A 23,071-nucleotide genomic window follows, 5' to 3' on the forward strand; every position below is an offset into this window, starting at 1 on the left:
ACAAATGTGCTTTTTTTATTTTTGTGTATATATCCTTCCCTAAAATCAATTTTTGCTAAATCTGCAAGGTATTAATTTGCTGGTAGTCTTTGTTTACTCTAAATTGCACATCAATGCCATTACTACATTTCGAGTTAGAGAGGCTAAGCTTTAATAAAAGACAAAAAAGAGAGAACTTGTGAAAAACTATATTAAGTTTTAGAAAAGCTTAGTTGTATTAAACATTAATAAAACTTATTGGAAAATATATTTACATTTATTTATATATGTATATTCATATTTAACGTGTTACTTTGCAAAATGCCTTACCTAAAATCTAGAGTTAAATTATTATAAAAATAAAGAAGATATTTCATAGAGAGACATGGAGTACCTCACTTCTTGATAGCAGTTTGGAATTTCCTTCATCAAATTTAGCTGAGGGTATTCTGTCATTGTGGTTGGGTTATTTTTGTTTCATGGCTGCTTAGCAGTGTTTTAAAAATTTTCTATTCGTTTTATGTTTTTTCAGCTGTCGTGACTGGTTGTCTTGTACCATTCCCCTTGAGTGTATGTGTGCATTTATTATTTTAAAGAATAACATTATATGTCCAGATAGGGGTCCCATTAACTTTTTTTTTCACTAGAAATTGGCAAAAATTTGCATTGAAGGGTTTAGCTTCATAAAGGATATTTTGTGTTATTACTGAGTGGTGGTTGCTGGTTCTTCCCTTTTCACCATATTGTGAATTTTTCACCACTTTGCATGACAGAGCGAGAAAACAGCAATGCTCAGCTTCACACTTCATGTTTCTGAGAGGCTTTTGTGTAGTTTATATTTAAAGCAAAAACATAAGAAAACAGACGTAAACACTTACATGATGTGATTATAGGCAGAGGCATGTGATTGTCTCAAATTAAAGTTTTTGTAAAAAGCATGTGAAACTGTTATTTGACTGGAAATTTCAAGGAAGATGGCTTAAAATTTCCTTGCAGCCTTTCCTAACTAGTGGGTCCCCTATAACAGAATCAAATAAAGTTAATTTAGAACATTCCATTAAAAATAGTTTAAACTTATGGTTTTGTTGGTTTTGTTCTTTTTTCACTGAGCAGTATATTAATCAATCCTGGAAACCACGTCAAGATTCAAGAAGGTACCTTAGGATTCTTCATTGCAAGTGATGCCAAAGAAGTAAAAAGGTAAATCATGTGTTTTTATCTTTAAATTTAAACATATGTATTTAATGTCAGTTTGTTTCTTTATATGTAAATGCCTCACTTAATTTGCCCTATTATCTGATTCTCAGGGAGAATTGAGTTGTCACTGTAGTGAACCAAACATATATATATATGAAATTTTCTTAACTAGGGTCCTAAATATCAAAGAAATTAAATAATTTTGTAGCAGATATGAAGAGAAACAAAGAGACTGGTAGAAGGCAGGGATTACAGTTTTGTCTGAGTTTCAGGTTTAGAGAAGTTCTTATTTACATAGATTTTAGCAAATACTTGATGTAAGCAGGCTACTGTATTCATTCGGTAATTGCATTAGCAAAATAATATTTATGTTCTTGTCATTTTTCTTTAATGGAGCTACAAATTCTACGGCCTCATAATAATAAATCAAATTACAACAGTGCACTGTATTCCAACCAGCTATATTCACAGACTCATTGTACTTGTCTGTACTAGATTTGAGATGAATGAAAAAGAATTTTATGGTATTGTGTTTAGGACCAAATGTGTGTATTCTTGTTTGTTAGGATAATTATTGCTTGGAAAGAACAAAGGAGAATTGTGAGAAAATAATTTTTAAAAGGAAGAATTGTTGAATGTCTGTAAGAGTTAAAAAAAAAAAAGAAGAAGACTAATATTTCGCAACTGAGTACCTCCTCATAATTTGTATATTTGTTATGTCATGCCATCAAGAATCAGATTTTTACTTGATGTTCTCCGTGAGCTTGCTATTTTAACTAAATCCTGCATTTGTGAAATATTCAAATGATACACTTAATTAAGTTCTAAAATTTTTAGGTTTAAATTACAGTGAAATAATACTTAAACAATGCATGTTTGCCATGAATCTTTAAAGAAAGTCAAAACATCAAAACAGTGAAATCAGAGAACTTGAGTTCTGTTTGTGTTGAAAGAGCTAAGATATTTTTTGGCTAGGGTAAAGCATATAGAACAGAGCAGCAGTGCTCCTGTCCTCTCATATTTCTAGCACCATCTGTGGAGTGTGTGGATCCTGCAGTGCCTCAGGTACGCTGCCTTTCAACATAGAGTTCTTCTCCTCTCTGGTACTTTTCTCCAGTTGAATACACAGAACTGTCTTCATATTGCTTTATCTAGGTGCTGATTTTCTTTCATTTATAAGGCACCCTCCAATGATTTTTTTTTCAGACTGCAAGAAAAATGGCATAATATTTTTAGCAGGGAGAAGTTGACTGTGTTTAGGGAAATTTTTCACATTGTTCATCTATCATGTTTTATCTAATATGAAGCATGAAACAGGATTTCCAATTCTACCTGGCTTTTCGCCGAAGGCTTGGTTTAGAAACATCCTGCCTCCCTTACCATGTTTCTTAGCTGTTCTGTGCAAAGCAAATGGTTATCAGATGTGTTTCAACTAACAAAGCCAATTATGAAAAGTGTTCATTTCATCCTTTTGAGCTATGAATCAGAGTCAGAAAAATGTTCTAAAATTGAGGAGTTTTGGAGGGGGAAAATTAAATTTTTAATAAAGCAAAATTAAACATGTTATGTACCTGAAATTCAAATTAAATTATTCTGATTTTTTGTTACCAGCTCCCTTAAGCTAAATCTATTCATATTTCTATATCCCACAATGAAATATAGCATATGATGTTCAACTACTCTTCCTACTAGAATCACTTTTGCATTTTTAGAAAAACAGTTTCCCATTAGAAGCAATTATACCTAGAAACAATTATGCCTTGGTAAATAGCTTCACATAAAATGTCGAGTGTTTAAATAAAACACAAACTATATGAATTACATCTTTATTATTCTTTATTCATTTAAATGTTAGTACTATGATCAGAAATACATATGCTTCAAATCCACTTAATTCACTCCAATTATATAGAATGATAATTTTATTACAGCGATCACTTCAAGTATTTGCTCTTGGCTTTGGACATAGGATTGAAGGTACTCTAGGACATTTGTCCTGAAGTGAACTTCAGAAACATGATCTCTAGAAATCACACAGAATAACAGAGAATCAACCAGGTTGGAAAAGACCTCTGAGATCATTGAGTCCAACCCATGACCCAATACCACCCTGTCAGCTAGATTGTGGCACTAAGTGCCATATCCAGTCTCTTCTTAAATACCTCCCTGGGCATCCCATTCCAATGTCTGATCACTCTCTCTGTAAAGAATTTCTTTCTTATGTCTAACCTTCACCTCCCCTGGCGCCTATGTCCGGTGCATGTCATGAGGTTTGTGAGGTAATATTTGTGGTGGTTAATTCTTGTTCAATAAAGGGGCTTACAGCTGGACTGGGGAGAAATTGGGGTAAAAATTTGAGGAATTTTTCTCTTCCCGACTTATTTCTTGGCATCAACCCATGGTTTGAAACATATTTTATTCTCATTTCCTTGGAGGTAGTTTGTTTACTTTCTGGTGGAATGTGAATATCTTGAAGACCAGAAACTTTTTGCAGCAAAGTATACAAATGCTTAGAGAAGGCTTTTTCATTTTACATTTTGCGTTTTAGAAATAAGGCGATGTCACAGCCTGAAAGAGTAATCTTCCTGGAATTTTCTTAGAGAAATTAAGTGTGCTACGTTTAGGACTTGTATCTTCCATCAGCAGTTTCATGCTATATTGATTTTAGAAGTGTTAATAACATTCAGTGAGGTTTCACTGCAATTTATATTTGTATTCCCTGGTTCATATCTTGTATGCTAGACCTGCTTTCTTTCTCCTGATGGGCCACTTAACTACCAGGGTCATATTTCAGAGGTGTAAAATTACTTAGACAAATTTTTAACTATTTAAATTAGGTATCTAGTTTATATCTCTGACCATTTCCTTTATTATAGTTCTACCTGTGGTGGCCACACTCTACTTAATTTAGAAGAAATAGTAGTGATCATCCTAGCTGCAGTGCCAAAGGATGTGTTTAATCAGAGACTGTGTATTAGTATTGTTTATTGTTCCTTTTATATTTTGGACTGTAGATTGTTCTGTTTCAGAGACCTCCCTACTGTTGTAGCAATCCAACCATCCAGTACTGTCAGCAAAACCTATGGGTGGTCTCAAAGTGGCAGCTTTGCTTCTTACTGCCAAAAATTATATTGAGAAGTATGCAATGAGGGGGGTCGGGATGATAGGCAGGGAGCTGACCTATGCTGAGCATGGACAAGTACAGGGAAATAAGCAGGTTAAGAAAGTATGTTTAATTTGTTATGCCAGCAAGAATCCTGCTAAACTGTATCTGTCTAGCTAGAGGCCAACTGTGTATGTGATCCTCATGAAATGTGTCATAGCAGCCTTACATGATATGTTGACTTGACAGGCATGATTAAAATCTCCTGTGGGCACTCTGATACATATTTATTAAATTGGAATTTTTTTAAAAATCTTATATAAAGTAAAAAGTTTATCCTTTCCCTCTGTCTTAGTTCTCCTTGTGCTTTACCTAGTGGTGAGCCATTTGATAGAAGAGTAGAAGTCCGTGAGCAAAAATGTTAAATAGAAACCTAGATAGTTCATCTTGTTAATTGCATATTCTTATTTTAAATTTTTGCTTTTGTCTGTTCAAAACCAAAATGGTTCTTCTTTATTTAGATATGAAGGACAAAAAAAATAGAATCGTAGAATCATAGAATGGTTTGAGTTGGAGGGCAACCTTGAAGATCATCTAGGTCCAACCCCCCTGTTGTGGGCAGGGACACCTTCAACTAGTCCCAGTTGCTCAAAGCCCCATCCAACCTGGCCTTGAACACCTCCAGGGATGGGGCATTACAGCTTCCCTGCACAACCTGTTCCAGTACCTCACCACCCTCGCAGTCAAGAATTTTTTCCTAATACCTAATCTAAACCTACTGTTATCAATATAAACCCATTCCCCCTTGTCCTGTCACTACATGCCCTTGTAAATAGTCTTGTCCCATCTTTCCTGTAAGTTCCCTACAGGTATTGGAAGGCTGCAATTAGGTCACCCCAAAGCCTTCTCCAGGTTGGAAAAAAACCCCAATTCTCTCAGCCTTTCCTCATAGGAGAGGTGCTCCAGCACTGATCAATTTGGTGGCCTTCTCTGGACTCACTAGAACAGGTCAGTGTTCATCCTATGCATGGGACCCCAGAGCTGGATGCAGTGCTCCAGGTGGGGTCTCACCAGAGTAGAGGGATGGAATCACCTCCCTTGAGCTGCTGCCCACGCTTCTTTTGATGCAACCCAGCATATGATTGGCTTTCTGGGCTGCAAGTGCACATTGCCAGCTCATGTCCAGTGTCTCATCCAGCAGCACCCCTAAGTCCTTCTCAGCAGGGCTACACTTGATCTTTTCGTCCCCCAGCCTGGATTGATAGACCCATGTTATAGACCCTAACCATGAAGTTCCCTTTGCTACCTTTGTCTCAGATTTTTACCCACAGACTTTCAACCTGCTCATGGCTGTTTTTCAGAGACAACTTTTCACACTTAATCCCTGTCTTGATGTGGAAGGCAACCCCTCCACCTCTCCTTCCTTTCCTGTCTCTTCTGAACAACCTGTAGCCACCAATAGTCACAATCCAGTCATGGGATTCATCTCACAGTAGTCTGAATCAAGATTTAGATGTTATTTAGTTGTTCCTTTAGGAACTTATTTGGAGTAGATTTTCCCTTTCTGATTTGGTTTTGGGTTTGTTTGTTTGTTTGTTATTTTTTTGCAAATAACATGTCTGATATTTAATGTCACAGTGATCTCATTGCAGTTTCAGTGTAACTAAAATGAACTCCTACTTGTGACCAGCCTGAAGAACTGGGCTAGGGTACTAGACAGTCTTTAAAAAACCCCACCCTCGTATAGCTCATAAGAACAGAAAATTCATTATATGTATTTCTTTTTGTGACAAAGGGCATTGGATGCTCTTTTTTCTAAGATGAAAGAGAAATACACTGTGTCATAATTAATATCCCTTCTTCCAATTACTTTTCAAATAAAAGTATATTAAAAGAAACACTAATTTGGAGTCTTATGTTTAAAATTAATGGTATCACAGCAAACATTTCCTACTTAAAATGTCTAAACCTTTTCAAAGATTAAAGGAAATTAGTGTTGGCATATTTCATTAATTTTTCACTGCAACAAGAGGAAATGTGGGACTAATTTCATTTATATGGATTAAGAAATGTGTCGGTTTTCCCATTCTCTCTCTCCAGGGCATATTTTTACTGCAAGGCCTGTCATGATGACATCACGGATCCCAAAAGGATAAAAAAATGTGGCTGCAAACGGCGTAAGTAATATTTCTATCACTCCCTTCCTCTCCTTTTCATGAACTGTTCAGCCCTGAAGAATACCTATACATGTGTTTACATGTTTTGCTCAGTGGTACAGAAAAACTAAGAAATAAATGCACAGCAACACAGTAAGTGCCATTTGCATTTCGGAAGTCTCTATGTCTTTATTACATTTCACACCACTCACACACCTATGTCTTCATTAAAAAATCACTTAAGGGTCACAGCTAGCAAAACCTGAAGAATTAAGACAAACTAGATCTGATTGTGTAGGTTTCTGAGTTGAGAATTAGCCAATGGTGAAGTTTTGCTATCATTCATAACATACAAAAATCCAGTATTTCAATAGTTTTCTTTACAGTAAAGAACTTCTGTCTGTCTTGCTGAACATGATTCTGTAAAAGAAGCAACTAGGGAATTCTATTATATCATATAGCCATTAAAATAAAACATTTTTTAAATAAGTGAACAGTTTTAGTGGAGGAAAGGGTTGTCTGGAAGAAATTAAATATTAGTGCCTCTTATATATATCCTTTTAGCTGTAAAGCTAATATTAAGTTTAGGTAAGTTCTTAAATTGTTTGGACAGTTTTTTCATGAAGAAATAATTGAGTTTTGGAATTGAGACCAGACTTTGCATCTGAATTTTTATAAATATGTAGCAATTAGCATTTTACCTATCTATACTTTGAAATTATTTTCCAGGAACTATCACAACCACATTTTGGCCAAAGATGTGTTTGACCCATGCATATTTGTAATACTGATAGAAAAATGATTTAGGGATTCATTCCTGAATGGATATATGAATATTTATGTGCATTCTATGGTATTCTGCCATAAAAAAGATCATTCATTTCAAAAGTACTGATTAGGTAAATTGAAAGATCTCAGAAGAGTTTGATCATGTCTGTTTTGCCACTATTTTCAAAAGGGAAAAAGCCCTCTTACTTATAGTTTGAGTCAGTGCGCTGTTTTGGAGGACAGAAGAAGCCTGAACTGGACATTCTCTGCCTTTACGGAGTGCCTGAAGTGGATGAATTCTTGAAGATGATTTAAAAAAAAAAAATATGTCACTGGAGTTTTTTTAAAAAAACTCCTGTCTCCAAAAAAACCTGGAGTGTGGAACAACAGTATAATTGAGAGAAAGCAGCTGAAACACTGACAGAAAATGATATTCATCTTCCCAGTAGCCACAAGGAGAGCAAAGCACATGGAAAGCATGCCTGATGTGGAAGGAATGTATGCATTGCCTAACATATTGGAAAAAAATTGTTCAAGAACAGTTTATCCATGTGAGAATGTGACCTTTGAACTGCTGCCAAAGCCAATGAGTCTGCTGAGTAAGTTCTGGTAAAGCCAGTTACAGATGCCTCAGGGTGCCTGTAGCTCTCAAACAAAATCTTTTTTCCAAATTACTCAACAGTTAAAGAGAAATATGTTACCTGTTTAATTTTATCTGGTTCTGTCAGGGAAAAAAAAAAAAAAAAGACCTATTTTATTTGTATTTTCTTCTCTACTCTTCCTTCACATAATGTATGCTTTTTAAACATGTTCTGCTAAAAAAAAAAAAAAAAAAAAAAATCCCCAAAATCTGTCAGTTTAATATGAGATCTAAAATTTTCATTGTCATTTCTTAGAAGATAGGAATCATGAATTAATACTGTAAAGGGCAAGAGCCCTTTTTTGTATATTAATGAGAATCAGGGTAACCTCCTCAAAACTAGGAAGCCTGGAAGGAGACAGAGTATCCTGAAACGCAGCCAACACAATGGAAATATTACCAGCAGTAAGGCCATGGAGAAGCAAGAGTAACAACTTCTGTGAGTAGCAATAGGAAATGTTACAAATGGCATGGTCACACATCAGTCCAATAAATGAAAGGGTGTTGGACAGATGAATAAACAAAATGATGGAGTTAGTGAGGCAGAAGAAGGAGGCAGCTGTCAGAGCTGGCACAGTAAGCACTGAATGCTAAGGAGGGAATCCTCTGAGTCAGATGAAAATGGAGAAAAAACGTGGTCAGTGAGAGTAAAATCTTAAATTTCCCTTTCATTGTCTTCCCTCTCCCTCAATCTGCCCTCTCTCCTCCCATTTCCTAGACACAGATAGGGTCACAGGTACTGTGGTAGCAAGCAGCCCTTAGTACACCTGAGAACAACTTTCTCTTAGGGCCATGATCACAAGTATTAGAAATAATACAGTTGCTTCACTTTTAAAGTACTATCAGTAAACAGAAAATTTAAATGAAAAATTTCAACAGTAATTAGTGATTTTTGGTTCTCAAATTTTATTGAAGATCTTGAGGTCCCTTTTATGGGACCTGTTTTTTTGGGCTTTCTTTTGGGTTTTTTTTTAAGGTAAGTCTTTAGTGGAGCCTGTTATTCACATAAAATATTTTAGCTTTCAAATCACTAATCACTTTTGAAAAACCTTAACTATGTTATCCATCTTTAAGCCGCACAAATCATCGTTCTTAAAAATGCAGTCTAACCAAAACAAAGGATAAATTGAGAAAACTCTTTCCCTATTGAGTTAGAAAACTGTTAACTGATCTGTCAACAACTAATATGTCAATTTGGTTTTCAAAGACACTTCATACAGTCACAAATGCATCCGTGTAGTCCTATATGTTAAATATGTATTTTAATTAGTGAGTAACATAATAATTAGAGGCAGCTGAATGTGGAAAATGTGTAAGATTAAATGAAAGGTTGTATGTAAAAATATTGACACATTCAGGTGAATTAAACGTGAAAGAATATCTTTACATGGAAAACTTAATTATGGTGGCATTAATTAATGCAGCTTCCCATGACACTTAAAACCCACATTCTTTAATAATGCATCTGAGGTTGCACTTCAATTTAGATACTTTCTGAACATTAGCTTGTGATATTGTTGGGGTCTAAACGTGAGTCTGACCTACATAGCCATTTGTCCAAACTTGTTAGGCCTAATGTTAATAATTCAGGGCAGATCAGTACATTTCTACAAGGCTAGGGATAATTAATGTAATCTTGCTTTCCTTTTGCAGTTTTCTTGCCATCCTTTTCTCCTTATCCATCCACTCCCTGAATAACATATGAATGCTGATGTCACATTGTCCAAAGAAATCCTTGTGTGGAAATTTTATTCACAGATTGTTAATTTTTTTTCAATGTTTTCAATCTCTTTCTATTTCATTTAACTGTAGTTTTTGCAGCAAGAGGCCAAATATATGTATATATTTATATAAAATACAGCCACGCTGGGATGAAATCTCTAAACTGGATGACCTATTCCTCCTGTTTCTTTCATTCTGTGCAACAGCTATGGTCTAATTCTCTATATATTTTTTCCAGTGACAATGCTTGCTGTGAACGGTGGGGGTTGAACCCCAGAGGGGACATATCATGTGTACATTGATGTGTTTGAAGGAATTTCTTGTAATCTATGACAATTGACAAACTTTTGATTTATTTTTCCTCTTGCTGCCTTGGAACACGGCCCCTACTATATTTTAACTGCACACTGATAGTGATCTATTGTGAGTAAAAATGGGTTCCCTGTAGCCCAGAGTGCGGTCCAACCTGTCTTTCTCTAGCAGAGAGTATTTTTGTTCAGTATTTTGGTTCTTTTTTTTATTTATGTTGCATGTAGCAGTGATGTCATACCCACAAGTTTCTCATTGTTTACACCAATGGAGATTAGGGTGACATTGAAGAAAATACAGCAGTTTTCCCCTCTTCTACCTATTTACCCCTTTTTTCCACACACTTATTTTTTTATCCCTATTTGAAAATGAGATCTTGGGAATAGTATTTTCTTGAAATTATTCTAGAGATATCTCATGAATTCTTAGGGATATTGGTTAGGTTGGGGTAACTGCCACTATAGCACTGCTAGCCTGGTTAAGTACAATTCAATTAATTGTCAGACCCTTGTTCAATTTTTTGGTACTTTGTCCTTTCCACTGCATAGCTGACACAAAGAGCAACACAGCAGTCTTTTGCTGTCCTTATCTAACTTCTTTCTCCCCATTGGTAGAATAGAAAAAAAAGCTGATGGGGGAAAACTAGACAATGAATTAACTGTGTGGCTAACTTTTATTCTCTAAATCCAGAGATATCTTCAACAGGAAACAAGCTACAGTGATTATTTTCCTGAGCTTGCTGGTTTGGAAATTAATTGCATAAGTAGACGCACACTAACTTTTCAAAACCTTAGCTGTAAAGTTTTACATTATTATTATTATATATAGAATAGGACTTTATAGACCACTTCATGCCAATCTAGGTCATACCACTTTAAAGTGTACAGAATCTATGAAGGTTCTCATCAGCCACTTTTTAGTGTGTACACTTGTGATGGTTTAAATAAACATAGCATTTGGGACATGGAAAGAGTTTGCTGCAAAGAAATGTACTGGTTATAGGGCAGTGTTGAGATTATATGGACTTGTTCTTTCAAACAGCACAGGGCATCAAGTATCTCATAGTTGCAGTGTGGCATTACTGTACCAGATTGAGGCTGTAACCATACCGTGTAACTGCAGCTATTCTAAGTAAGTGAGGCTGTGAGACTTCTTCAACATTTTACCAGATATACTGGATTTATTGTGTGAACACACTTCAGGTCTTAATCAGGATTGAGATATTTTTTCCCCTCTCAGCTGTACACACCATGGGATCTTGCAAAGAATCAAGGAAAAATTTATGCTCCTGGCATTGCATGATAAAGTGCTGGCTGTCTTGAAATTGCGATGGCTTGCATTATGATTACTATTATTTTCTATTTATCTTATTGTGGTGCCTGCAAACTACTCTAAAGGATTGAGATCCTGTTATGGAAGAAGGAGTTCAAGGAGAGAATAGAAATTTTTCCAAAGATCTGTTTATAGCCTATCAAATGGTACAGCAGAAGATGGGGCAGCAGAAAAAAAACAGATTATGAAACAGATCAGCATGATAAGAATCAGTAATAAGCCAGAAATAAACTCATTTCTATGGATAAAATGATGAATCCTATTAACTTTGAGGCAAAATAGTGGAAGTAATTTGGATTTATTTGGAACAATGTATTTATTTAAAACATGTTTCTATATTGAGGACTTTCTGAACTAGAGAAAATAGTTTAAATAGCAATAAATAAACAAATAAAGGAGTTCTTTATGCTACGAAAGAATTGTAAAGGTCGTGTAGCTTTGATTTGGTTTTTTTCCATTTCCCCAATAGCTTCAGTTTGTTCAGTGGTTATCTTTGAGAGTACATTGGCTGAGAGTCTTCTTTAAGGTAATGAAAGGTCATGATCAGATTTGAAAATTAAAATGAATTGGTCTATAAATGTGCCATTACATCAAAACCCATGAGCCATTCTTCTAGCAACTAAAATAGGGCAAAATGTCCACTCAGGTCTCTTGGTGTTTTTTACAGTTTTGACAAAGAACAGCACCTTTTGAATTGGAGCAAACAAGTAACCAGTTGCTTTTCATTGCAAAAATCACAAGACAGTGAAGATGCTCACTTGCTAGTCTTGAAGTTGTCTTGTAAAATTAAATAACAGAGAGATAGCTTTGCCTGTTGTGTTAAGTGAAAATAAATTCTCACAAATATGCTGCTGTATTTTTCGGGAAACTGAAACTGTACTGGAGAAGTCCTGTGTGTATTCCAGTCTCATGATACTAAAACCAGCATCACTGAGAGATGATCAGGCCAGTCTGGTCGTCCTTTAATGCTGCTGATATTTTATGCGTAGTTTGGATCATGAGAACTTGGTGAATTGAAATGGCACTGTGCATTTCAATTCTGAAGTGTAGTGGGACCTTTATATACCATTTGCTGGTCAAGAAACCTCCACTTCCTCTTAACCAGCTGCTACCTCATCGAGATCCACTAGATGTCCTCAGAGATCCACTCTTGTTACTGCTGAGGTCAGGGGAAACTGCCGTAGTGACGGGAGGATTACGAGGATGGGGTAGACTCTGTGGTTAAAACAAAAAAAAAAATCAGCAGAGATGAAGGGACACTTTGTTCTGCTTGCATTTTTTTTTTTTTTAAAAAAAAGAGCTGTTCCTTGACATCTTAGGTAGAGAATAATCTGCAGTTTCCTTTGCTTATTTTTGCAGCTGGAAATATTTCCCATTACTGTTTGTGAACTCTAAGTAACACCTCAGATCCAGACAATCTAGACATTTGAACTGGACTTTTTGAGTTGAGAAAGTAAGGTACTACCCAAAGCGTAGACATCTAGGGCACATTCCTTCTTTATTAGAATGGAAGGCTACTACCTTCTAAGAAAAATTGGAAAAAAAAAAGTTCTAAATGTATTTATTTACTTTATAAGTAATTGAAAGAAATTTTGCTGTCTTTTTGCTCTTAATGAGTCAGTGAGTAGTTCAGATATGCCTTGTTTTCTTAGTAAATTATTTAAGCAGTCTTATCTTTATGTCCATGAAAACTTTCCCTGATATTTTTACTAATTAGTTTTAGAAGTACTGTGTTATTGTCATTATATTAAGTAGAAGGATCTGTTCCTATTTTTTAACATTTATTATACACTTGAAAATAGGGAAGTAGTTTCCTTTTTGTCCCAAGTTACACTTTCACCAGTAACAAATAACGGTTCTATTCAACACCCATAACACTTCTAGGCATAGAAATTAGTTGACTCTTATGCAGGTTCTACAGGTGTCAGATGAATTTAACACTCACCCAAAGGCTGTTCTGAAGGTCCCCCTGTCTCTCTGATGATTTCCATTTTTTGTTAATGTTTATGGAAGTTTTATAGAAAATGGTGTGTGTGTGGCTGAACCATTTGAAATCATTTCTGTCTCATCTTTGATCTTGTCTCTAGTCATCCCTACTAATAGTACGTGTTTTGTTTTATTTAAAATAAGTAGTGTATTTGGTATGAATGTAACTGACTGTATAAGAGGAATGAAGAGTAACAGCATGTTTTCTTTCCAAAAGTTATTGCTCTGATATGCAGTTGCTTATATACTGGTCGAAACCCTTATAGAAAGTCCTTTCTGCTACTTATATTTCCAGGTCCAAGCCTGTTTCCTGCATGTCAATGATGTGAAATATTCAAATGATGCATGATCTCCAGAACAACTGACAGTAATAGTTAAAAACAGTCCCTGAAGGGCATTGCTTTTGAGAATCTCCATGGTGTCCTTCCCCTATTGAGCAGAAGGCCTTAAATTTCCCACTTTATTGGTTTAAGTCTGATTAAAATGATACAAAAAGTTGTCCTTCCCAGCTTTCTTTGCCCTTAAGGATGATTTCTTTTTAATTTTCATAAATGTGTCCTATCCTATTATTGACTGTTGACAAGATATGACTACAAGTAAATGAAAACCAGGGACTGTTACTAACCAATGACACAGCAGTTGAGAATTTCAGTGTGCTTTGCTACAGCGTTTGATTAGAAAACATCCTTCAAAACAGCTATAATTAAAGGAAAATGGGCCTGCCTTTTACCTCACCTACTGTTACTGTTTCACAAATGCCCTTTATTTTTCTTTAATTTCCTTAAAAAATAAAATAGGCATACTGGAAAGACTTCCACACTTTTGGTAACTTATTTCACTTTTCTTTTGCTGTCCGACTTCACAACTTTAAAGAATGTGTTGGGAAGAGTTAGACAGAGGAAACCATGGGAAAACAAATGCTGTTTTGAATTTTCTGTGTAGTTTGAATGTGTATGCATCAAAAGCTGCAGCGGAAACCTTCTTATTTAAAATCCAAACTCTGAGGAATGATGTACCATGCAATGAACAAGCCTGATGCTGCATGATGACTTTCTGAACAGCTGTAAGATAACTCTACTAGGATGCTAAAAGAACATGGCATTAGTAGTCATGTGAGCAAAGTTTTAGAGGAATGGAGTCGCTGCTGAAGAGATCACTCATTCATCTCCCTCAATGCCTGTTTTCCACAATCATAATGTTACCCTTGCTTGACAAGTATACTATATGGCAAGTCATCAAGGCCTTAGAACAGGACTTGACCCATTTGAGTGATTTCAATCCCTCTTTCCTGGTGACTGTGGGATTAAGAAACTGGAAAAAAAAAGATAAATTATTTTAAATTTAATGTCATTTACATAATGCAAAAAACCCCATCCTAAACTGAAGGTACAGGCCGGAGAAACATTACCTTTTTTCTGCATTTGCTTTTAAGGTTTTGTTTTTGCCTGTCAATGTTGTTTTGTTTTTAGTATAATTGAGTCAGTTCAATCTAAACCATTACCAAAAGTGTTGGTTCAGTGCACCATGTGAAACAATCTAAGTGGCCTTTGGATTTCTTCAGATTTAAACAATCTGTGATTCCAATAACATACAAAATTTAATGATATTTATACATACATTTATGAAATAGGATGCTGTATATTTCTAGAAATACATAACAAGGACGTTCGGATGACTGAAGGATAAAAATGTTTTAGCTAACCTGCCCCTTGTTTTGGAATTAGTGCCTAATTCTACATTCAGTTATTTGATTATTGTTTGACTTTTGAATCCAGAGCAGAAAACATGCCAATGATTGATTCAGCATGTTTCAGTGGACCAATGCTCTATGTGCTTTTGGTGATGCCTTATTTGTGAACTGATCTTAATGTAAGCATATTTACCATTATTAGTTGTGTCTCTTATATGGGCAAATTTTGGTATTCTGTCAAGAGTTAATTTTAATTCCTGAAGATATAATGTAAGCAAAATAAATTTTTCAGAAAAGTTTATGAACATCTTGTAACTCTTTAGTGATGTGTAATTTATTGCAATAAAGGAGTTCCTTGGCACAGTTTAATACAGGGGAATTATTATCATATATTTAAGAATAAATATATTTATATATATGTATCTATATGTGTGTAAGTGTATAATGTATATGTGCGTGTGAGCGTGTGTATGTAAGAATTTATGTGTATGTGTGTTTTTGTGTGTGTATACATACATATATATATTCATAGAAAAAAAATATCAAATTTTTGCAGGAAAAAGGATACAGCAAAAGTATCTAATGGATTAGCAACTCTTTTTTCATTTAAACCCTATAGTATTAATTGTGCCAAGGAGAAAGTATATTCTTAGGATTCTGTGCTTTTACTATGTTCTATTTGGATCCAAACACTTGACTGTAAACAGTAATTCTTCCCCGTGACTGCGGTCACCCTACAAGACTGAACAGAAATAAAGAGCAATTTATCTTTTGCCCTACTTTTAATGTACAGCCAAAGCGTTATCAATAATCTCATTGCATTTTTTTTTCCTGGGTCAAGACTGTTAACATTAACTAAGGCCTGTATTGAATCCCTTAAATTACCTTCCAGCTGCCTTGTTATATATATAACCTTGCCATTAACCTGCTGCTCTTCCTCTCCTCCCATCCAACACATGGTTATAGCCAAGATGTCCATCTACAAGAGAATGAAACTGGCATGTTGTTTTGATTGCGGACGCTCTGAGCGTGACTGCTCTTGCATGTCAGGCAGTGTACATAGTAACATGGACACCCTTGAGAGAGCCTTCCCACTTTCTTCTGTCTCTGTTAATGATTGCTCCACCAGTTTACGTGCCTGTAAGTTTTAACACCAACACATGCTGTTCCATGTCTGTGGTGTCTGTGGTATCATCCCCGTCTTGTGTCGTACATTGTAGTTCTGTGAATTTTACTGGGCTGATGCTTTTTAAAAAACCGACCCCAAATTTGATTACAGTTCTGTCTTTATGTTTTAATTTATTTTTAATACAGAAAATTTAATTCATTATTTTGCTTTGTGTGCTCTTTATAAAGCATCCTCTTGCAATACTTTGCAGGACCTTAGTAGTGCAGTTTGGTGACATCTTTTTTATTTAATCCCTACAGTACAAATTGTCATTAATTAAAAAATAAGTGCTTCAGTGGAGGAACAGGCCTGTGTCTAAATATTTGACTGTTGCTAAGCAGGTAGCTAGCTCTAATAATGGTGGTACTAGAGCACTGTACAATTGGCAGTGAATAAATATACAGGATTCAAGGTAGTAGCTGAACTATAGTAGGTGGAATTCTATCCTGTACTGCTGTTATTATCTTTAGTTTTGTGTGTAGCCCTTTATTCTCAATAAGGCAGAACCTTCCATGTAATACTGAAACCACAGAAATATTAGTAAAAATGGTTGTACTTTTTGTAGTGTTTTTTTAGGAGGACTGGCCTGATAGAAATCCCTGGTACAAACGTTTTGAAATTAACTGTAGAATCTGTCCCATAAGATAGTAACTATCTGAAATATGCCACAAAAGCTCTTTTGAAAGATCAGAGCTGAGAGGGAGAAAACAGAGAGCTTAGAACAATTCTGCATAGCCATTAATTCTTTGAGTGAACTGTAGGAATTCCAAAGCTTGGTTTATCAGTGTGATGTCACTAATTGAGGAAGATTGTTAAACAAAATGATTTTTTCGTTTTCATTTTCTTGTCCTCTTTAGTCATTCATAACAGGCAAAACTATGTCTTGGGACAGGAACTGTTTTCCTTTCCCTATCCAAATGGCGAAGAAAACTATAAAGTTATTCAAATACATCTATGAGAAGTTTTTGGAGTTTTGATCAGGAACCATGTCCGCTTTACATTACAAGTCATTAAGTACAAAAGTGCCTTCCACTATGAAGGCTATAATGTAGTTAATAGATTATGCATCTGGTTGTCTTTTGATGCTTTGTGTATTTCAGTATGTAGTCCAAGTGGTGAATGACTTTGGTTTAATGATTTTGACATTTGAACTATTTTTCCGGTCACAAATATAACAATGCTATAAATTTTTGTCTGAAGACTGTGTCAATTGAAATTATTTTAATAGGATTTCTTGGAGATTTTACCAGAAATCTCTGTATCTGTTTATAAACTCCTAGTTATCTGCTTAGTGACAACTCATATATCACCTCAGGGTGGATGGTTCCCATTTTTAAGTCGTGTTCTAAATCACATAAGTTTTTATCAGAGTAAAATGTAACAAAACATATTTTGTTAAGAAAAGTGAATGAGAAACCTTCCTGTATTGAGAATTGCTGCAGGCAGTTACTTATACAGTGTAACAGCCCCAGTAACACAGTGCCTGGTATAGTTTGTATTCATGCAGACTGCTACAGAGAGTACGTGGGTGGGTCCTGGCACTGGTGTTAACAGCAACTAGATTAGGATAAATTAATACGTCTCCTACAAGTGGATAAAATTTTTGCCATTAGCACTGTTTGGCAAGGAAAGAAAAACTAATTTGTAGGTTTACCATAGCTTTCAAGTCCACTTAAGACTCTATAGGGGCAGATAAAGTAAACATTTTTGATTGCATTGCCTGCTGAGCCAAAAACTTCCACAATAATGGTATTATTTCCAACAAAAACCAATGCTTTTTGGGAAACACGTTAGATCTGTGTTACATTTTGAAGGATAAGTGATATTGACAGCTTTGAGGATTTTTAGCATCCTATCCTTCAAGGGCCTTTTCCCCTCTTCATCACTCCATCAAATCAAAAGAGATCTCACTCTTCCCCTTGTGAGACTAGTCACCTTTGACTGGTAATAATAAGTACGAAAATCAATACCAATTCACACTCCGTGCAAAGCAGCATAAGCCTTTCTTTTCCAATTAAAATATATATATACACGCAACGTTGCACTGGCAGGGCTTCAATAGAAATCAGTATGTTTTCTTTGCAGTGCATAGGGGTCGTGTGATGCCCATCTTGACAGAGCTAGTTAACTCAAAGAATGGCAGTGAGAGTCAGCTTTTCATTAAATATGAGCAGATGTGAAATGTAGAGTGTTTGACAATTAGAAATGGCAGCAGCAGGGCCCCAGAATCAAAGTGAGGTCAGATTGGTGGATCAGATTACCTCTCTTACATTCTTTAGTTGTTCTGAAAATCATTTTGAATTAGTGTCAGTGGAGCCATGATGGGTTTTGCCCTTTGTCTTTTATGCTAGGACTGTATTGTTTCCCCAGACACTCATTAAAGGTCATTATACTATTACAGGGCTTGCTTTGGTCGTGGTGCCCCAGTTGAGTTGGTTTGCTTCTACAATTGCTTAATGCATTTCTTTCTTTCTTTCCTTTATTTTTTTTTAAACTTCTGATTATAAAAGCAGGCTTTTTTTCCCAAGGCAAATAAAATTCCAGACCATTATATATATCTTCTTGGAACAATGAGTAGTTTTGGTGAGAATTAGTGCTGTTTCTAAGAGTCTGATGTTGAGTAGAAGATATCAATTTACATAGTCAATGATGTACACAGGATTTAGTCTACTAATTGCATAATATGCAGAGAAAGCAACACTTGCAGTGTTTTCCACTGCAAATGATTTTCTCTGTTATTGTATTGTTGTTTGTACTTCCAGCAAATGAAAATCATATTTTGATTAAATATAATTGCATTAAAGGAGCTATTGAGTTTATAGGCTGTTTTCTGGAAAAAAATGCATATAATTTTTTTAAATGTAAGGAAATATAATTTTAAATCTTTTTTTGTGTCTACATTTTTTCAGGTTTAGCTGCATTTGGTAGATTGCTACATGAACAGCAGTCAAATGGTCCAAGTATTTTTTGCACTTGAGACTCAAGTCAATTAGAGTGAAGAGAGGCACTTAACCACTGAAAAACCTAAGGGAGTTTATACAATGAAATTATGTTATTAATAAGTGTGATGTTTCTGCTTAGGTCTATGCCAAATCTTGGGGGGTGCCATTCAAATAATTAAGTGATACAGACAGAAGCTTAACCTGAATCATTTAATTTCTGTGTTTCTGTATCACCGTTTGTCTGTGCTTCTCAGGAACATCATAAGTTCATGTTCCTAAAGGAAACCTTTTCTAAAGTTGTCACTGTGCCCACTGCCATGGGATTCTAAATTCCCAACGACATATTAGGCTCAGGCACATCTAATTCAGCTTGTGAGAAAACATGCTTTGACATGTTCTGGTAGTTCTGAGAAGCTTTATGTGAAGACTTTTGCTTTAGTGAATATTTGTCTCTAGAGACAAAATGAAAGATTAGTTATTGCTGTATTTTAAATGCTTGGCTCAGCCCAAACTCCTAGCTATCTTATGTGGAAAGATCATGCTAAAACAAGTTGGAGAAAGCTTAACTTTTCAAAGTAGCCAAAGCATGTATCTACCTGTGCATTAGACCCAGTTTAGAGCCATATATTCTGTATAGTCTTCTATTGTCAGCATGTGGTTTATGTTGTACAGAAAAGTTGGCTGCTGAGTCTCTCTTAAAGGACCTAAAATCCCATTCTGCAAGATTAGGTGAACATTTTGGGTAGCTTGAACCAAGACTGGTACATGGTGCTGAAACAATGTGTTGCAGTGTGGTTTAGCAAGTTAGGTCAAGAAAAACTAACTTCTTCATTGACCTGTGTTCCTTAGGGCAATGTAGACTTTGCCTGTGCAACTTTAAAACTGAAAAAGCCAAATTCTGTAGTGAGAGTTGAAATGACATATAACTGATTTAACCAGAGAGGTCAATGCATAACACACACAGACATTGGTCAGTGTATCTAAAACTCCTCAGTTATATTACTATGTTTGGGCTTTTCTAAATGGTTTGACTATTAAGTCCTGACTTCTTGAATAACTGACTGAGGAGATAGAATACTCTTTATTTCTCCTGCAATACAGGGGACATATCCTCTGCTTTCTGTCCTCTGCTTTTCTAACCTACTACTTCTCTAGTCCTGCTGTAGTAGCCAAGACAACAAGAACTACTTACTTTTTCATGCATGAGCTAAGGTGCAGGAAGGGCCTGTATGTACCCTATCAAAAGACAAATTTCAGTGCTAGAATTTTCTATTTACCCTTTAGCAACAATGATTTTCCATTTACAGGATGCATATACCACCCTGTGGTAGCTAGAGACTCTGAGATTCTCAAACCAGCTATGAATATGATCCCGTTTACATTATATTTATAATGCTTTGACTATGAGAAAGTGGGTTAGTACCACTGCTCTCTCCCACTACACACCTTTTCTGAGCTGTGAGACTTCCTGCTGTGGCCACAGGAGGCTTTGAAAATCTTACTTTTACATATGCTGCATAAACACTTTCTTTTTAATATAAGCCACTAATCTCTCTGTGGTCACACTGTCTCCTCTTTGTGCTGAATAAAAAACCAACAGTACACCTTTAATGTTTTGAGGAACAAGAAATTGAAGGAGGAAATAAGCAATTGTGTCTTCCTGTAGAGGAAAGACAGATGCTGCCCTTCTTGAATGGCATCATAAGTTCATAAGTAAGTGATTATAACTGGATTGCTGTATTTTATGCAGCTCACTTCTATGGAATGACCCCACCTCTGTATACTGGAGAATGATAGAGTGCTATGTTGTGTAACCTACTTTTTTTTTTTTTTTTTAAAGAGAATAATGAAAATGGAACATTGGAATGAGACATAGTGCCAAATAAATTCCCGGTAATTCAAAGCCACAGAGAATATAAACAATAAGCCAGTGAAACAAGCTGTGTGTGAAATATTGATTTATGTAAAATTGGTTCCAAATATTGTCCTTTCAGGGTGAAAGATTTTTACTTCAGTTACATAAGTTTCCATGCATTCAGTGTTGTATTCCTGGGAATTGACATGACTGTGAAGTTTCCTCTAAATACCTCTACAAGACTGCATGGTTTCCCTTTCAAAATACTGAAAATAATGTAAAGATGGACACCTGTGTTTATTTTAGTTCTCATTTTTTTCAGAAAAAAATACTATTTTAGATAACTCAGTTAAGACACAAGACCAGTACAGGTGAGGAAAAAAAAAAAAAAGGTGTATACATCTTAACATAGTCTGTGTTGCTACTGGGTAATGAAGGAAACCAGCTCACCTTCCTTAGCCATCTTCTCAGAATGATCTACTGTCAAGAAAACTGGTATTGCTAAAACTGCACAGTAGGGTTTTGAAGCAAATAAAACCAGACAGGGGAACAATAAAAAAGAACAAATATGGCAGAAGTCTATGGTCTTCTATAGAGGTTCTCATGGTGTAGCCATTGATATGAAGTCAAAGCTTGCACATGCTGGAGATTTCCCATATTTGCAGCCAGCTCCATAGCCTGTGGCACTGGTAAATCAGAAGCCAGACACCATGAGATCTGCTTTTCTGAGACTGAAAAATTACTCTTCTGTTTTCAAACTTAGTTTATATCTGCAATTCTGTCTAACATATTTTCTTTCCGTCTTCTTCTCCTCCTTTTTGCAATCATATAAAAGTACGTGCATGTGTTTCCACTAAAGAAGATAGGATGAATTGACTCAATAAATGCGATCACAGTCTTATCTAGCATTCAAGAACTGCTTGCTGGAACAGTGGTTTCACTGAACCAAGCCTTTGATTTGTTTGCCTTTCTTGCACTCTTGATGTACAGCCCTCCAGGTGATCCTCTCGTTCATCTACAATATATTTTTCTGTATTGCTAACATAGTGGTAGAAGCAGTGATCAGAATGGGCTGGTCCTGAGACTCCAAGAATCTATTCCATCTCTTTTTTTATGTGTATGAATGCACCATGATTTTTGTACTTCCTCTTCAAACACTGAGGAGATGACATTAATTACAGAGGGAGGAAAATGTAACATGAAATAATAGGTATTTTGCCATAGGTGACTTCAAGTATGTACTTTGACTATAACATTCAAAAAATCAATCCCATTTATTGTTCTATACTTTAATAAAACCTGAGTGCTGCTAAATTATTTAACTTTCTTTTGGATATAGTATGAGCATATTGGTGAATACTGAGGTGTAGAAATGCAGTAGTAGAAAAAAAACCAGAATGATCCCTCCAAACCAAGCTGGTTTTTTTGGAAGGTAGAATGGTAAAAGTGAGATAGTCTGACTCATTACTAGATAATATAAATAATGAAACATGCACTTTTTCAGATCAGTTTTGTCATGCAGCATGTACCACTGGGCTGATGAGAGTGAATTCTGCCCAGTTTGTGATGTCTGTGACAAGGAGATGAACCCTCCCATCACCGTGGGATGGAGACACTGCTAAGTTTAGCAGTGAATCCTTTGATGAATTGGGAAAATGGGGAGAGGGAAAGATCAAGAAGTCTGCATTAATTCCTTTAGGCCTTTACGTTGAGTGGTGATTCTTACCAGGGTCACGGGGAAGGGACTAGTGAGTGGCTTGCTTTTATGGGGACTAGTTAGAAAAGATGCCGTCTGCATCCTGTGGAATGAATTTAGCAGAGGGTCTTATGCAAGGTGACATGGAAATTATGTTTGCGTTTTTAGTTCCTGAGTGTGGCTGGTTGTCATGAAACTCACCATGACAGTTTCTTACCACCAGGCAGCAGATTCTTCCTGTTACCTCCTTGGTGTGGGACAGATGCTAGCCGGTTAGGTCTCCTTCTCTACTGTTTCCCAGCTATTTCAAGCGACAGATGCCAGAGCTGGCTCGGTTTCAGCTTGAGCATTTCTGTCATAGCCCTGCCTTGAGCCCAAATTCTGACCTTTACTATATGAAATAAAGTATTTATGAACAAGCAGTGGCTTGATCCAGAGCAAGCTTAGAGCAAATGTCAAGTGTCAAGTCAGTCTCCTGCCTCCTTATCCCACCTGCATTAGGAACCTGGATTAGACCCTAGACTACAG

The 23,071-nt window shown here is 35.9% G+C and overlaps 1 protein-coding gene across 37 annotated transcripts in view; it reads left to right on the forward strand.

Annotated features, from left to right (window-relative positions):
* KCNMA1 (potassium calcium-activated channel subfamily M alpha 1) overlaps positions 1-23,071 on the forward strand; it is a 462,597-nt gene that overhangs the window by 351,441 nt on the left and 88,085 nt on the right. For 18 of the 37 annotated variants that reach the window (XM_027649631.1, XM_027649640.1, XM_027649656.1 and 15 more), the window contains 2 exons: positions 1,093-1,179; positions 6,380-6,456. In XM_027649631.1, the coding sequence (XP_027505432.1) occupies positions 1,093-1,179; positions 6,380-6,456 (164 nt within the window). Of the gene's footprint in view, positions 1-1,092; positions 1,180-6,379; positions 6,457-9,979; positions 9,989-15,848; positions 16,023-23,071 lie in introns of all 37 variants that reach the window. The other 19 variants (XM_027649629.1, XM_027649636.1, XM_027649639.1 and 16 more) reach the window with 3 other exon arrangements.

This window comes from Corapipo altera, unplaced genomic scaffold (genome assembly GCF_003945725.1).
Source record: "Corapipo altera isolate COAL_440 unplaced genomic scaffold, ASM394572v1 53, whole genome shotgun sequence".
Lineage (NCBI taxonomy): Eukaryota > Metazoa > Chordata > Aves > Passeriformes > Pipridae > Corapipo > Corapipo altera.